The sequence below is a fragment of the Alligator sinensis genome, unplaced genomic scaffold (assembly GCF_000455745.1).
Source record: "Alligator sinensis unplaced genomic scaffold, ASM45574v1 scaffold989_1, whole genome shotgun sequence".
NCBI classification, from domain to species: domain Eukaryota; kingdom Metazoa; phylum Chordata; order Crocodylia; family Alligatoridae; genus Alligator; species Alligator sinensis.
Genome location: NW_005842266.1, coordinates 1280038 through 1296419, shown reverse-complemented (window position 1 = coordinate 1296419; position 16382 = coordinate 1280038). Strand labels below are relative to the sequence as shown.

The 16382-nt window shown below is 43.5% G+C and overlaps 1 protein-coding gene across 1 annotated transcript in view; it reads right to left on the bottom strand.

The window, feature by feature from the left end:
- Positions 1 to 5693: 5693 nt before the first annotated feature.
- The window catches only part of NOA1 (nitric oxide associated 1), a 20866-nt gene continuing 10177 nt past the window's right edge, over positions 5694 to 16382 (bottom strand). The window contains 4 exon segments of the mRNA XM_025209076.1: positions 5694 to 7173; positions 7625 to 7742; positions 9843 to 9959; positions 12804 to 12935. Of these exon segments, the coding sequence (XP_025064861.1) occupies positions 6953 to 7173; positions 7625 to 7742; positions 9843 to 9959; positions 12804 to 12935 (588 nt within the window). The 3' untranslated portion in view covers positions 5694 to 6952.

Genomic DNA, 16382 nt, shown 5'->3' with positions numbered 1-16382 from the left:
AGAGCTTGCTGTCTATAAGCCTTTAAAGTTCTCCCCCTGCTGCTTCCCTCCCTCTGCATCCCATCTTCTTCCTTTCCTCACAGAGGCACTGAGAGAAAGATGCATTAATGGCAGGAATGGGATCACTCAGACAGCTACTAGACTGTCAGAAAGCAGGTCGATTCACCATTCCTTGTCAATCAGCAACATGCCTCCTCCTCACAGCTCCCACTGATTTCAGCACTGCCCGCTTGCATACCGGGAATGCAAGCTGGAAGCATGATTTGCTTTAATCCTGTGAGACAGAAAAGTCTTGCTTTTGCCAGGATTCTTCTAGAAGTCAGTGTTGAAAAAATGAGCCTGTGCCTAGCATGGCTGGGGCAGATTCTGCTACTCAGGAAGGCGACAGGAACCAGTTCCCTGGGCTCCTGGATTGCCAGTGCCAAGTTGGATACATTCTCCACAGCAAACATTCCCAGGCTGCCCTCTGAAACAATGGGCTCTGATTGTAGGGCAGTTGAAACACACGCAAACATATGCATTCACGCAGGCACTCTCGCTCTCGGCCCCACCTCGCAGGGCCCGCTTCCCAGGGTCTGGCTGCTAACTCCATTTTGAGGAAAGAGGAAGAGCCTGAGAACACCCCTCTGCTTCCTGCTTATCCATTTGCAGTCTCCGGAGGAAGCGCCACCTTTGCAAGGGGAGGAAAACCTCTGCTGCCTGAGGGCTGGTGACCTTAGGGGAATGGCGACAGGAGACACAAAACCTTTCAGTTCTGGGTCACTGGTTCAGTGCAGTCTGCAGCCTCAGCCACTGTGGGACCTTTGAAGTAGGTGTGCTGGCCCAAGTCTCTCCTTGTGGGTACTGAGCACATTTGGGAAAATCTGGCAGCAAGAGGCTTCTCATGCATCTTTTATCATTTTTGAATCTCAAAGGCCATGTCCACATGAGCATGGATGTTTGGCTCCCTGGGGAGCCACTACTTGCCCCTGGGGAACGCCTGTGCCACGTGTGCTTTGGCGTGTGGCAAGTTACCCCAGGTGGGGTAGGGGAGGCTGGGAGCCAGCACTGGGCTGGCCTCAGTTGCCTTTCCTGGGGGTCCTGGTAGCTTTTGGAGCTGCAGCAGCGGTGATTCTGCCACACAGAGCCTGGCTAGCAGCTGCAGCGTGGCTCCAGGCAGCCCGGCTCTGCTTTTGAGCAGCACTCGCTGCCTGTGTATGCACTGTTCTGCTTTTTTCCTGTGGGTTTTTTTGACCCCTGGATATCCAAAGGTCAAAAGAACCCATGGGGAAAAAAAGGTGGAGCAGCACACACATGGGCAGCATTCCCTTTCAGCGTGGAGAACATCTGAACATGCGGTATGTGGTGCCGCAGACATGTTTGCGGCGCTGCATACTGCACAGCTGTGGTCTTCTGGATGTGGCCAAAAAGGGCAACAATGAGCAAAGATTTGGAACATCTCTTTTGGAAAGGTAGCTGAGTAACTTCAGCCCACGGTGGCTAAGACATCCAGTGGGTGAGGTCTAGACCCTTTAATGCCTACATGGAATCTTGTTCTCCCATCAGCCAGAGCCAGATTTGTTAAGATTTTCACATAGTAATATGGATGAGGAGAGCAACTTACTGTGACTTCCCCCAAGAGCCCATTGCAATAGCTCCTAATAACTGATTTCTTAAGAAGCACCCCTATGGAGACTCCCAGAGTAAAGCCCTGAGTCTTCTCCTAAAGAACGCCCTTGTTCCACTCCCCTGCCAATGTCCCATCCCCAGCCTTATGAACATGGTCTGTGCAGCTTATGCTTAGCAACACTGAAAGCTGAGAGTCCAAATAGAGTGGAACACAGTCCCCATTGCCATTGATTTGCTGGACAGCAGAGAAGGCTATTTAGCTTCTCCAAATATGCAAATCATACACAGCACCACCCTTCCTAATTAGCCTCTTTAGCTGCTGCTGGAGAGAAGAAAGTATTTTTGGATCATAAAGAACTACCCATGAGAACACCTGTCATTTTTCATCACACTGACATCTAGATATTTGAAATAAAAAGCAAAGACACATTATAGAATTGCAGTACATTTCCTTGAAAATTATGCTTGGAGAGAGCGGGGAAAAGCATTCATTCAAGGCAATAAGCTACCAATGTAATATTTAGGGAGAGACAAGAATAGACGAGCAAGGTCAAGAGAATATAACTTGGAAAGTTAGAAGTCTGCAAGTATTTCCCTCAATTTAAGGTAGTAACGGAAAATACACTGCACAAACTCCTGCTGGCCTTGGGGAGCTGGGTGAGAGAAGCTGATGGGCGCTCTCTCTCTCTTACAGTCCTTTCTTGATAAATTGTAACCTGAACCAGTAACACCGAAAGTGAGAAAGCCTTTCACTGGTGGCCTGTTTTAATCTTTTCTACCTCAGGATTTCAACTGTAAGTCTTTGGGTTTTACCCTCTATCCTGAGTAATAGACAGGCAATTGATGTGTTTCAAGTTGCCTTTCTGCCCCTACGGTTACTTTTTTAAAGCTTTTTCTTATGAAAGTGCATGAAAAGAAATAATAGTAAAGCTAATTAAAGTGTGGCTAGCAGTGAGGAATGCAGCACAGGGGGTCAATCCAGTGACCCACAGACTGGTTCATATGGATTCATGGACCAAATCTGGCCTGCAGGCTGTATGTTGGACACCACTGCTCTAAACCAGTGATTCTCAACTAGGTGCTGCTCAATATTAGCCCTGTTAGGTGTGCAAACACCCACAAACGATTCACAAGATAAATCTAGAGATGTCAGCTGGGACGCCATTTAAATAGGGAAACATTCTGAACCTGTTATGATCTTTCTGAGTTCTCTGCAACAGAAAAAATTCTGTTGGTTTTCTGTAATCAAAAAACACGGGGAAAACTAAGAGCTGACATTTTCCAGTGGGTGCACTGAGTCTAATGACGGGTGCCTCGAGTCTGGAAAAGGTTCAGACTCACTGCTCTAGAACAAGACTTCTCCAAACCAAGATGTCCATTAGAGTTGAAAAATGCTCTGCAGTAAGAAGGCTTCTCCCTCTTTCATACTGCAGATCATTTATCAACTTAAGTGGGTCTCTCTCAGGATCTAATAAACCATCCATTTCCTCTCACCTGCCATCACACGATGTCTTTTGGGCAACTATAAACAACAGCTCAGAAAGAAAAGCAGTCCTAGGAACATGTATGACCGTATTTTCAAAAGCACTTGGCACTCAGATCCAGAACCCCATATCTTGACCTACTGAAGACTGCCTCAACCTATCTGCATGCCGCTGGCTTTTACAGTACCATTAACTAGCTATCATCTCCCAAGAAGTTAAACATTATTTTGCCTTACTGGCACAAGGGTAAAACAGTCATGAAACCCATCCTATGAAAAGCATTTCAGAATAGGTATCCAGCCTAGTTTAATTCAACCATGACTCATAAAATATGCTTTCATATTTTTGCCAGGCATAATTGCTTCACCATTATAGCCAAATGTAAACCCCTTTAACTTACACATTTAGGAATGTAATAGCTTTTCTTGTATAAAACACATGTTTGAACACTGCAATGCAATGCTAGCAGGAAGATCCCTGCTTTTAAATGCAGATATAACCCAGAATAAAAATCCTATGGCATTATAAAAATACATTCTGGTAGCTAGTCTGAGAATTATTTCTTGCCCTGCAGAGCCAGTACACAATGGCTAACATTTTTCTAACATGCCTAAAGTCCCACTTTTCAAGTTAGAGAAGAGCTTACATCTTATTGAAAGTCAGTAGCACTTAAGGGCTTCTGAAAAATCCACCTACTCTAAGCAACATTTGGGCATGTCTACACAAGATGCTTACTATACAGTAGCCTAATAACACTGTTCAGTAGCGTGCTGGTCAAAAACCACGCTAATATGCTACTGCACAGTGCTATTAGGCTACTGTGCAGTAAATGTCACAAAAAAAGTGTGCCGGCACTACTGCCCAGTAACTGTAGTTACTGCTCATTCAGTTAGTACTTCATTAAGCAAGTACTAAACTAAATGTGCAGTAACTACTGCGCATTAATGAAGGTGTAGACACACCTATCAGGGTTTCATTTTTTCTTACTCCCAGTAACTTCCTTTCCAGGACTCAGTGACCAGGAACCAAAGTTACTCAAAATCTGTAGAATACCTTCTTACTGAATGGAAAGACTTCTTTTCCTTTGAATATGTTGTTTCAGTGCTGGTAGTTGTAAAGTAAGGCTGTATTTTGGAAGGAAATAAACCAGCTACACAAAACAGTCTCATATCTGATATGAGACAACTTAAACCTGCAAACACATCCTGGGCAGTGTGGGGATAAATGCCAACATTAAGTTGCAGGCAAGCCTCACCATGATGAGTCCAGCATATGGAGAAGATGCCCTTTGGATCATTACATTTTTACTAGACTTGCGGCCTTTAAGAAATGTAAAAGGTGCCTGCTTTGCATTTATTAAACTAGTTCTAGCAGAAGGATCTTGCCACCTCATTTTTCTGTTTTCCATATTAGGTAAGTTTACTGACCCATAACAGCCATGTGGATGCTTCTGGGGATGCAGGGTACTGCACTTGGGCAGTAAGAACCAGCAGCATACCTATAGGCTGGGGAACTCCCTTCTCGAAAGTACAGTGGCATAAGGAGATCTTGGGAGTCATTATTGATTCCAAAATGAACATGGGCCGCCAATGTGAGGATGCAGTCAGTAAGGCCAACTGCACCTTGTCATGCATCCACAGATGCATCACAAGCAGGGCCAAGGAGGTGATCCTCCCCTTCTATGCAACACTGGTCAGGCTATAGTTGGAGTACTGTGTCCAGTTCTGGGTGCCGTACTTTAGGAGGGATGTGGCCAGCATCGAGAGGGTCCAGAGGAGGGCCACTCGCATGATCCAGGGACAGCAGGGCAGACCCTATGAGAGGCTACGAGACCTGAACCTGTTCAGCCTTCACAAAAGAAGGCTGAGGGGAGCTGGTGGCCATCTACAAACTTACCAGGGGGGACCAGCGGGGAATGGGAGAGACCCTGTTCACCCAAGCACCTCCTGGAGTAACAAGGAATAATAGCCATAAGTTGTTTGAGAGTAGGTTCAAGCTGGACATTAGAAGGCACTACTTCAGTCAGGGTGGCTAGGATCTGGAACCAACTTCCAAGGGAAGTGGTGCTGGCTCCTACCCTGGGGGTCTTCAAAAGGAGGCTTGACAATTACCTAGCTGGGGGCATATGAGCCCAGCATTCTCTCCAGCTCAGGGCAGGGGGTCAGACTTGATGATCTACTTAGGTCCCTTCCAACCCTACATCTATGACTAAGAAGTGTCTGCTTATTTTGAGAGCTTTTATTTATTAATCCCTCTGTGGATCAAATGCTTTATCAAAACCTTAATTCCAATTCTTCTTATAGTGCAAGACCAAAATATTGTGTGCTTGCCTAATAGCTCATCTGTTAAGTGAAAGCCAGGAGTCAGTTCCTAAGTAGCATGTCTATATTTCTGCAGACTAGAAATCATAATGTGTAGCTGCACTAGAACCCTAGAATGAGTTATTTTAAAGTATTCCATATGCATTTTTCCAAACCCTGACAACCTGATGGCCTATTTATATATTTATCAGGTGGGATGTCTTATACTGTAATTGTATTAATTGACAGACGGATAAGATCTCTTACCAGAATTTTCAAAAGGAAACTAATAAAGTCCTAGAAACCAGATTTTTATTATGCGAACACACTTTCACAAATCAAGCATAGGAAAGGAATCAAAGTATTCATAATCACAAAGGTTAGCACCTACTCTTCATGTTTGAGGGCAACCATGTTTTCATTATTGTTTCTTATTTAACACCATAGTGGTTTCACTGCATTTTTACCTATGGCTGGTGCTAATGAGTCATGAGGCTGAAGTAGCCACAGAGGCACTGGGTACTAAACTGCCAGGCTAGCATCTTGTACTTTAGTCACACACTAACTGGCGACTTCTGATGTTCCTTTCTCTTGACTGGAGGCCTCATGTACATCCTGACTGACTCAGCACCTAGAGTTTTCGTAAACTGCTGATGACTGACTTACTGTTTAATCTGGTAGAGGTTATGTCTAAATCAGGCACTTCCTCTCTTTCCACAAGGCATCCACATCATCTTCCCAACAATGCCCTCTTCATCCAGTCAACTCAAGTGCCACGGAACCTTCTGTCCTCCAGGATCCCAGACTACAGCTTTCCACGGCCTCTTTCTTCTCTTAAACAGGAGCCACAATCTTTTCCTTTCTTGGGCTGACTATGCAGCACTACAGGGGACGTAATGTGACAGCTGGGAGGACCCTACAGTGAATGAATGACGCCATTTCAATACAGCATTTTACAAGGGCACCTGAAGGTTCACTGATCCAGTAAAACCAAAGAGTTTTCAATGAAACTTGGTTGAAGGCTCAAAGTCTTTCTTCCAGTTATAGTTACTGGTTCCAGGTATGAGGCATCTATCTTAGTCACTCATTTCTTGCTGCAAGCCCTAACATGCCACACATCTCCCAGTCAAATATCTGTCTACAGCATGGAAAGAGGGACCCAAATAACCTGCTGCTGCCGCCACTATAGTCATTCCTCCCATCCTGACACCAGCTTTCCTCCATCCAAGTTAGGGAAACAAGCAGGAGGTCAAGTGGCACAGGCCTGTCTGTGGAAAACAGAACTGTAAGCAGTCTGAATAAGGCAGGATATCTCAACGGGAAGTTTAGATGGCAAAACATGCAATACTATGAGTAGGACTATACATAGGCCTATGCAAACTACAAGCTTGTGTGCAAGGTCTTGAAAAGGTGCCTCAGGAGCCAGTCTGAAAACCAACCTTTTTTTTTTTTTTTTTGAAAAGTCTATACATAGTGTACATGAATGAGCAACATGAATGCTCATGTACATGAATGAGCAACAAAAACATCCAAGGGCTTCCTGTCTTCTGTGCTTAGAGATCAGATGTCCTTTTTTTTCTGCCGGTTAGTTCTCTTTAAGTTTTCCACTAAGGGTGGTGGCTTTTTAGTTCTATAGGCCACACTTCCCTTGATGCGTTTTCCTTTGATGTGAACTATATAGGGCAGAAGAGGTGGCCTGCGCACAGTCAGCCCCGTTCCTTCTGGTACATAAGCTCGCAGGTGCACTTTGTCTTCCAACTGAGCTGTTACTGCAACCCAACCTAGACAGACACCGAGACCAACAGCAGTGAGTTACCATCTCTGAGAAACAAAGAGATAACTGACTAAGAGCAAACTTAAAAAACCCCAAGCACCCCATCCTCAATCCCCACCAAAAATGTCTGCTTGCTGAAACAAGTCAAAGGATGTTTTTTCCCCCATGAGAGTTAAGCACCCAGCAGCTTCTATTAAAGCTAACCAAGAATAATAGGAGCTACTGAATGCAAGGCCCTTGGAACATCTTTGCCCCCAAATGCCTCGTTTATAACTACAAGGCAGCAGGTACTTTGAGAACAGACCAACTGTGCCAGGTGGGGCATAAGATCTTTCTCAGGTGCAAAGTCATATGATGCACCCATTGCCAAGTTACACCCGAAAGAAGTCTTCATTCTAGGCAAATGTGCATGGCTATACTTTGTATAGGTATACGTTATGGAGGAAATGTAAAGTTACCAGCAGAGGAAAGCTTTATGTCAGCCACTGCCTCATCAGCACCAATTCCTTCCAGCATAATGTCCTGAGGAACAAGTGGTGGGAATTCTTTCATGCGTTCTTCACCTCCCATAGGAACCTAATATTCAAACAAAGCAGAAGGGGTTTAAAAATGGAAAGAGAGAGGCTCCTTAAGGACCTCTGAGCAGAAACAAGGCAAAATACAGCAGCTTAGTCCTTCCCATTCCAATCTCCTTACATAATGGACAAGTTACACGAATAAGGGCTCCCGAGTAACATTTTTGTTAAAATGGCACTTGTACAGTTAAAGGTTGTAGTCTCCAGAAATGGATGTCAAAGTAATAAACGTATCACTGGGATATCAAAGTCACATGTGACCTACATACCCCGAGAAATCGTTATTACAGTAATAACAGCAACTGTCTTATTTGGATGTTAAGATTCAGTTCTGCCCTAGCTCAAAAAAGATACTTTAAGTTACGGATTTCTATAAGAGCACTAAAGTTTATGTTTAGTGGTCAATCTCCACAACTACATATATTTTCATAGAGGTAAGGCAAAGGCATTGTGCACTGTGTCAGGTACGTCAATACCAGCAGCACAAAGACAACTGGAAGAGCTCAGAGGCCAGCAACAAAAACTAAGCTTTCTCTACAGAAACCAGCTGATAATTCAGGAGTTTGGCATGAGTTAACAGTCCTGCTTCCAATTCACAAATAAAGATAAATGCTAGAAGAAGACAACCTGAAACTATTTTTCAGGAAAGCAGAAATGGTTGTAATTAAGGGATCTTGAATACTCACTCTCTGGAGCATTTGTTATAACGTTAGTGGTAACACACCAATAAAATGAGTTAAAAAACAGCAACACATACACAGAGGAAGAAAGGGGACCTTTTATAATGTAGTATGCTCTAGAAACTGGTAAACCCAAGTGAGGAGCAGATGTCTGTACTAAAGCAGACACTGCCTTGTCTCTGCCAGATGCCTAGATTGTGTCAATTAGCATGGTAAGACTAACACAGACAAACTCCATACTTTTCCAGAGAAAGCCTAAGCCAGGAGGATATTATCCTTTAAAAAAAAAAAAAATCCTATTCACACCACACACCAGACCGTATCTGATTAAAACAAACTCTGAATCCAACTCTTAAACTCCACATCTGAAGTAAAAGGCAATTCATCAAAGGTTAATTTTCTCTCTCTAAAAGACATGCAACTAAAACTTGTTATGAGTAGGGAACCCAGTGTTAATTAAAAATCTTAGAGAAAACTACAAACAACAATGCAACCATCCAGTCCTCCTCCCCACCAGCATGGGATTGCATTATACAACCTTTTCTGATCTCTCCCCGTTTAGTTCTGGAACGCTTAAACAATGGGACTGCCCTTATCCCCAGTTTTTCCTGTCTCTCAATTCCATCCCATTGCTCCTATTTATAGCCCTCTCCCTCCTGCACCCTGCAAATTCCTCTTCCATTGTGCTTCACAGACAGCTCTGAGTGCCCAGTTTTTCCTTCTGGCCTCTGATGTTCTGTCTGAGTTCATCAGTCCTTTCTGATATCTATTTGCATAGCACAGGATGCAGTGTTTCACAAGGTGCTTCACCAGAGCTTTAGAGAAAGGGTCTCACTCTCTCAGCTGTGATGCAATGCCTTGGCAAGTGTAGGCCAAATCCTATTAGCCACGTCTTTTCTGTTTGGGGGGCACTGCTCCCCAACAATTTGCAAACTTCTCAATGACAGCGGTAGAATTTGTTCAATCCCTAGCTGCAAGACTACCTGGCTAATGTATTTCAATGGGCTGCCATGGGACAGCAGAGCAGGGAACCGACTCTCAAGTTCCCCAGGTATCCCAACTCCTCGTGCCATGCCTGGGACTATAAACACAAATAGCCCTAGGTTCTGAATTATTTTAATTTTAAAGGGGAAAAATACTGTGTTGTGACCAATCATAAGATTCTTGTTTTCACTCCTGTCTCCCTGAGTCAGAGTAGAAATAAGGCAAGTGCTAGTTCATTCCCCCTCAGAAGCAGAAGAATGTTAAATAGGAAGAATCACTGAACAGACTATGTATAGACCACATGGGTGGAAGGCATGGCAAAGCCTCTGTTGTGCCAGGCCTAGGAAGCCCATAATGCCTGCCTGTCAAACTACAGAACAGACCACATGAGGAAACCTCCCTCTGCATACTTGGACACAACACAGATGTCCTCTTACCTTCAATAAATCATTACCGGAATGCTTCTGATAGATGACATCTGCTTTCTCCAGGAAAGTAACATGAACTGGCAGCAGGTGAGAAGCCATAACAGAAAACCAAGACGACTGTTCTCCCTAAAATGTAATAGAGGGGCTCTTGTTGACTATAATGAATACTGTAAAGATAGTTCCAAGATATTTCCCCCTTCTCCCGCACCCACTTCTTTCCTTCACTGTGCTGAAACCCTGCCATGCTAACATGGTTTTCCTCTCTACGTACACAGGCAGAACCATCACTTTTAAAATGCATCAGTAACACTATTATAACATACCACAGCTTCCTTGCAAAGGGTGGAGCTGAGCCTTCAGTGTTAAAAAGAGCCCTCTGCCTGGAGCTCCTGCAGTCAGCACTCTTATTTAATGGCTTGCCTGACCCATATCCCTTATTTAGCTGACTTTCTCAGACCAATCTCCAGATCCCATAGAAATCTCCCACACCTGGAGGTACATAGGGCTGAACGGAGGCTTCTGGGCTAGAGACCAGTTCCCCACATTTGCAGGCAACCATTTGTCCAAAAGGGTCAACAAAAAGGTTTATTTCAACACTTCTTGCACACCACAGCCACAAAGCTCCTGCTAAAAAACCCTACAGTGTGCCACTAGCAAAAAGCAGGAGAGTCAAGGGCATCACCAAGCCTTGCCAACTGTAGCAGTGGCAGAAAGTGAGTTAGGTGAAGGTATATTCAGATGATCTTAGGAGACGAATCCTACTCCATGCCTCAGATAGTGGCAAAAAAACTGGTCCATGCCACACTGACCCAGGGAAAAATTCCTTCCTGGCCCCCCTAGTTCACACTTGGTTTAACTCTAGGTGTGATCCCAACTTCTCCAAAACCAGAAGTGGCTGTGATGGGGTTAAAGCTTGGTCTGCAGAGTTTGCAAGAAGAGTGAGAATAGAGCAGCAGACTGCCCCTCCTCCATGTAGCTGGGAAGGAAAAGGCAAGAAGCACAGCACCCAGCAGGCATTAGCAAGTCCTCAGGCCTCCATTCCAACACAGAAATCAGTTCCCTCACTTAAAACACACAAGCCAATTTTGGGTGGCTAATTTTTGGCAAAAGGTACAGGTAAAATGCACGTAAATATAGTATTTATTATGGGAAATCCTTTTTATGCCCATGTTTAATTTCTGGAATAAGTGTGCAATGCCATAAGAACACTGACAACTGTTTTTTTACAAAGCTGAATAAATAAAAATTTCCATTAAGACACTTGGGGAGAATGTATTCCTGCAACATACACCACCACCCCATCCTGTGTTGCCACCAACCAGTAGTTATTTCTTTATCGGAGGAAATTCTAAACCAAATTTATTTCTGTTTGCTATTTCTACGATACTTAGGTCCTTTTTTTGCAAAAGGATGCAAATTATTGTAGTGGCAAGGGAATTAGTATGAATATTTAATGCCACTACAAAACCATCCTCCAGGAAGAATTAAGTGAAGCCACCTATAATAATCACATTTCTACATAAGATGTTTTACTCAAGATTACTCTGAATGAAACCAATTAAAGGTACTATATGGGGTGACAAAGTTCCTAGCTCTGGGTTACTGTGCGCTTTTTCCTCCAAGGCACTTTTCTTTAAAATGTTTCACTAGTGAGCTAGTACTCTTATGGGCTGCAAACAGATGTCTCACTTGAGGTGATTCTGATTGTCCTGGGTTTTGACCTGGATCAGAAAAGGAGTGACAGCCACCTACACACATAGCCCTTCCAAGCTACATAACTGCTCCTCTGCCAATAGGTGGCAAGCAAAAGCATGCAATCTCACAGGCTACCCCTAAAACAGGGGCAGGCAAAATATGGCCTGTGGGCCAGATTTGGCCTGCCAATTGATTGCATCTGACCTGGAGCTGCCCTTGTGGCACTCCAGGTGGAGCTGAGCCCTTCTACCTGAGGCAGCCTGCTCTGTGCCTGTCAACAGCTCTGGCCCCAGCCAGTACACACAGCTTCCCCACAGGGCTGCTCCTGGTGCGGCTGTGGCAGCCCGGGTACTTGGCTCCCCCTGCCTCCAGATGCTCTGCTCCGGGCAGCAGGTAATGCGGGGAAGTGGCGGTGGCAGCCATGGGGACCCGTGCCATCCATTACATGCCCAGCCAGGTATGGAGGGAAGCTGCAGCTGCGCAGCTCCTGCCCCAGAGCATGGGGCTCCAGTTCCAGAGAGGATGGAACGCAGCCGGGAGCTGAAAACCGGGGTGGGGGGCGTGGAGAGGAAGCAAATTGCACCGTCTGAGCAAGTTGTATTGCACACAACCCCATGCTTCACCCTCCCCTCCACCTCTTTCCCACCATCCCTGGCTGGATCCTGGGACCTAGTGCATGGGCAGGCCCCCCCATACACACCCTCTACCTCCACACAATATACAGGAGTAAGACTTTATTTTGAGCTATTATGCAATTGCTTATACACTACTCAAAAACACATAAACCAGGACAGAATTAAAAAAAAAATTAAAATATGTTATTGTAGGTTTGATTTTTTAAGTATATGATTTATTTTTTTTTTACCTAAAATTTTTAAAATGGTACCTTCTGAAAGATTTTGTGTGTGTGACCCTTGACAACTCACCAAAACTTAAGCGGCCTGCCAGCAGAAATAATTGCCCACCCCTTCCCTAGAATGACTTACTGTTAACTTGAATGCCTGGCAATTAACTTACAGACACACACAGTGTTAATGAAGCCCTCTGGAGGAAGTGTTAGCATATAGCATCTCATATACTTCAAAGGTACTTAAAACAGGACAATGGATCCTGAGAGAAATTGAATTTATTTTTTACAGCCAAGAGCAGAAATTACCAAAGAAACACGGAAGGCCTTACAAAAATAGCCTATTGATGAGGCTATTTTATATATATATTAACAAAGTATATACAGGATCTTATTAACAGAACATAAAGAACCCATTCTTTCCTTACCTGTAGGTAATCTATGCGCCCCAAAGCACCTAAAAACAAAACCATTCCAGGCTTAAGCACAAAGGTCCTTGGAACAATGGCCTTTGATGGCAAAACAAGCTTTACTTCTTTCTCTGTCAGAAGATTTAAAACCTGCAAAGCAAATTGTACAGCCATTACTCATGCTGGATGTTTTCACAAAAACAATGAAACCAAGACTGTCTTTATGGATAAGAGGGGACACCAAATACAGCTGAATGCAGACAGTCCAGCCAAAATGATCTCTCACAAGTTTATAGACAAGTGGGACTAAGTATACCGCTCACCCATGGCAAAAACATAGCTTGTATCTTTCTTAAACATTCCCACACTCTAGGATATAACAGCCAGTCTGCAAGATGGGCAGCACAAACTAAAAACATGGTTCAGTCACAACTTCGTAGTCAATGGACTGGTCTTGCACCAACTGTATTGCTTTTCAGCCTTTTGGCTCAGATCAAGTATGTACTGCTACTGGAATCATGTTGCTGTGACTTTGTCTAATACCAAAGACAGTGGAAGGTCCCCAATATGTTTCAACACAAATGCCATTGCTGGTAAAAAAAAAAAAAAATCTGCAGTGGCAGTTAGATCTCAGGAGTAAAACGTTACAGTGCACAGAGCTCTCACTGCCTCTTCCCAGGGATCTTTGTTAATTTCTTGGATAATTAAGTCACTGGGTACATCTACACATTCATTAATTCACTTTTGCTAATCTGCATTAAATTTAGTACCTCCATTGTGAGGTACCAGAAAAAGGCACATTAGCTTATTTTAATGTGCATTAGTGAAAACATATGGGTTTTTTGTGACACTTTAATGTGCATTAAAACAGGCTAATGCACATTAAAACGCATGTTTAGATGATGCATTAAAACAGGCTAATGCACATTAAAACTCATGTTTAAATTAGCCCAATATTATCTGCCATGTTTCCTGCTCAACCACATCAAACTTTGTTAATTTGATGAGCCTGCAGCTGGAGGTATATCAAATAACATTTCAGATTAAAAATCAGTAGTGATAACAGCCTTATGCTGATTCTGGGCTAGAGGAGGGTATTTTAGGTACTAACTGGCTTTCTACTGCAGAATACAAACATTTAAAATAGTTTAAAAATGATTAAAAGCTTGAAGGGCCTTTTGACCCATTCCTCATCACAACATACCCTGGGATTAACCTTTCTGAAATGATAACTGTAGCTAGTCGATCAGCATGTGTTTGTAAACTACAGAGAATGATTGTTTTCAGGACACTAGTCCCCCACACATGGGACAATATTCCTTTTTAAAACTCATAGCTCATTTAGAGATGTGCTTACTTTCTGTTGTTACAATTATCTAGAATGGGATGAATGATGATTAATTATTCTAATGTCCAATTTGAAAAATTGAAAAAAAAATTGGTTCCGGTCAAAATTAAACCTTTTCTAAGACCTGAAGAAGGATGTTTTGTATCTAAATCTCTTCCAACCATGCAATCGATCCATTACAAACATATCACCCACAAAAATCCTTGTCTTTAGCTTTGTGTTTCATTTTGTTTTTTGACAAAATTAAAAAAAAAAATCACCCTGTGTCCACCTGAAACATTTTGTATGACTGGAAAATTAACTGGTTTGCTTCAATTTTGGATTATTTTAACTTTTTTGATTAACCTTTTTTGTTTAACATTAAAGGAGACTTTTAAATGTAGTCAAAGGAGCAAAAAAAACAACCACCCCACAAAACCTGTTTTGGAAATTTTGAAATGAAGCATATTGACATTTCTGAAAGTAACCTTCACACTTTTCAAAGTTTCAACAATTAGCCCCATTATTTTTTTGGCAAAAACTGTGCGCTAAGTTAATGTGAATTAGTGAGGAGTTGAAGTTACCCCAAAACTCTTTTATTAGTGTGTGAATCTGCTGTTTCTCAACAAATATTTTTGCCTGACTCTACTTGTAAGAGCAAGGAGGATTTTGACTGACATTAACATTCTGTGCTTACTGTGTATGCTGAGCTCCAATCAGTACATCTGACTTATTTCACTAGTACAGCCTAGCCCTTTATTCCATTTTCCACAAATTATCAATGATGCTCAAACAGCTTGAGTCAGAGCATCCTGATTCCTGACACACTGCACTGCAAAACACTGCCTGAGCTGTACAGTGGCTGGGTTTACACAGGGGTGTCAAACTCACCCAGTGCCCCAGGCCAGAGCAGGACCACAGTGCTTCCTGTGGACCAGATCCACAGTGGAAGTGGTAGCAGGGGCAGCAATTGCAGTGGAGTCAGCAATGGAGGTTGTTGGGCAAGCAACTGCAGCCAAGTAGCCACTTGCTGTGGCCAAGGTCGGGCAACTGGTGGTGACAGCACAGAAAGCACCTATAAGGTGAGCAGGGCTGTGTTGGTACCATGTCTAATGGGGCCCTGGTGCCTGTTGCATGCTCTGACCCTTGCTAGCCATGCTCCCAAATTCCTTGGCCTGCACAACAGGCCAGAAGGAGGGGCTGTGTGGGTCATATCCAGCCTGCAGGCTATATGTGTGACACCCTGGGGTAGCAGAACAGAGTGCTTGGATCCATGCTATATTCCTAGCTCAATACAATTAGCAGCCATGGACTCCCACTGAGCTCCTTGGACAGGCCATGACTCGAGGTAGAAATCGCTGTATGGAAGGCAACCCCAAGTGACTGCCAGTGTGAAAGAGCCAACCGCATTTCAAGCTGGCTGTGACCCTTACTTATATGGGCTTAGAGGTTGCTGTATAGAAAGAATGAAACTTCTAAATGAGTTCTAAAAGTGCACCTCGACCTTGCTAAGACCCTCGCTTGCAGTATGGTTTGGCAATGTGGTTAATGCCTGGTTTTCCTGCAAATCTGTATTGAAGAACTGAAGGATCTTTTACTTGATCCAGCCACTATTTGAGTGAAGCTTGGTTTCTAAGTATTCCTTCTTTAGTACAGATGGGACCAACTTCAGTTTGAAAGATCCTGACAGCCTCCATAAAAGTCAAAGCTTAACGCTGCAAGCTCTGATGATACTTTGCGGTATCTGCCAATATATGGTACAACATTTGAGAGTTATTAACCCTTTGCTACAGTTTGCAGAAATGTAACTCTTTTCTCTTGTTATCTTGAAAAGCCTGATCATCATCAATAATTCTGAGAAGAAATCTGCTGGCAACATGGCTGCCAAAACCTCCCCGCACAAAAGTATATAAGAAGTAAAAACAGAATTTCTCCCTCTCCTAAAGAAAAATATCTGGTGTGCAGACAACCAGACTTCTTCTGCAGCTAAAAGGAACAGTGAATGTAAAGAGACAATGTTATCTGAAACTTGGCATGTATCATGCCTGCCCTGTCCCAGAGGGATAGCAGGGGTAATGAAATGCAGAAATGGCTGTAGAAAGTTACTGCACACAAAAAAGCCTATTCACATCCTGGCCTCTTACTGCAGACTTCTGGGGGGTGGGGTGGAGAAGTACAAAATGTAATCATTAGCTATTCACTATGAGGTAGCCCAAACCAGAGCTTAACCAGAGCCACGCTGCTTTCTGGAACACATTGAGCCTTTGAGG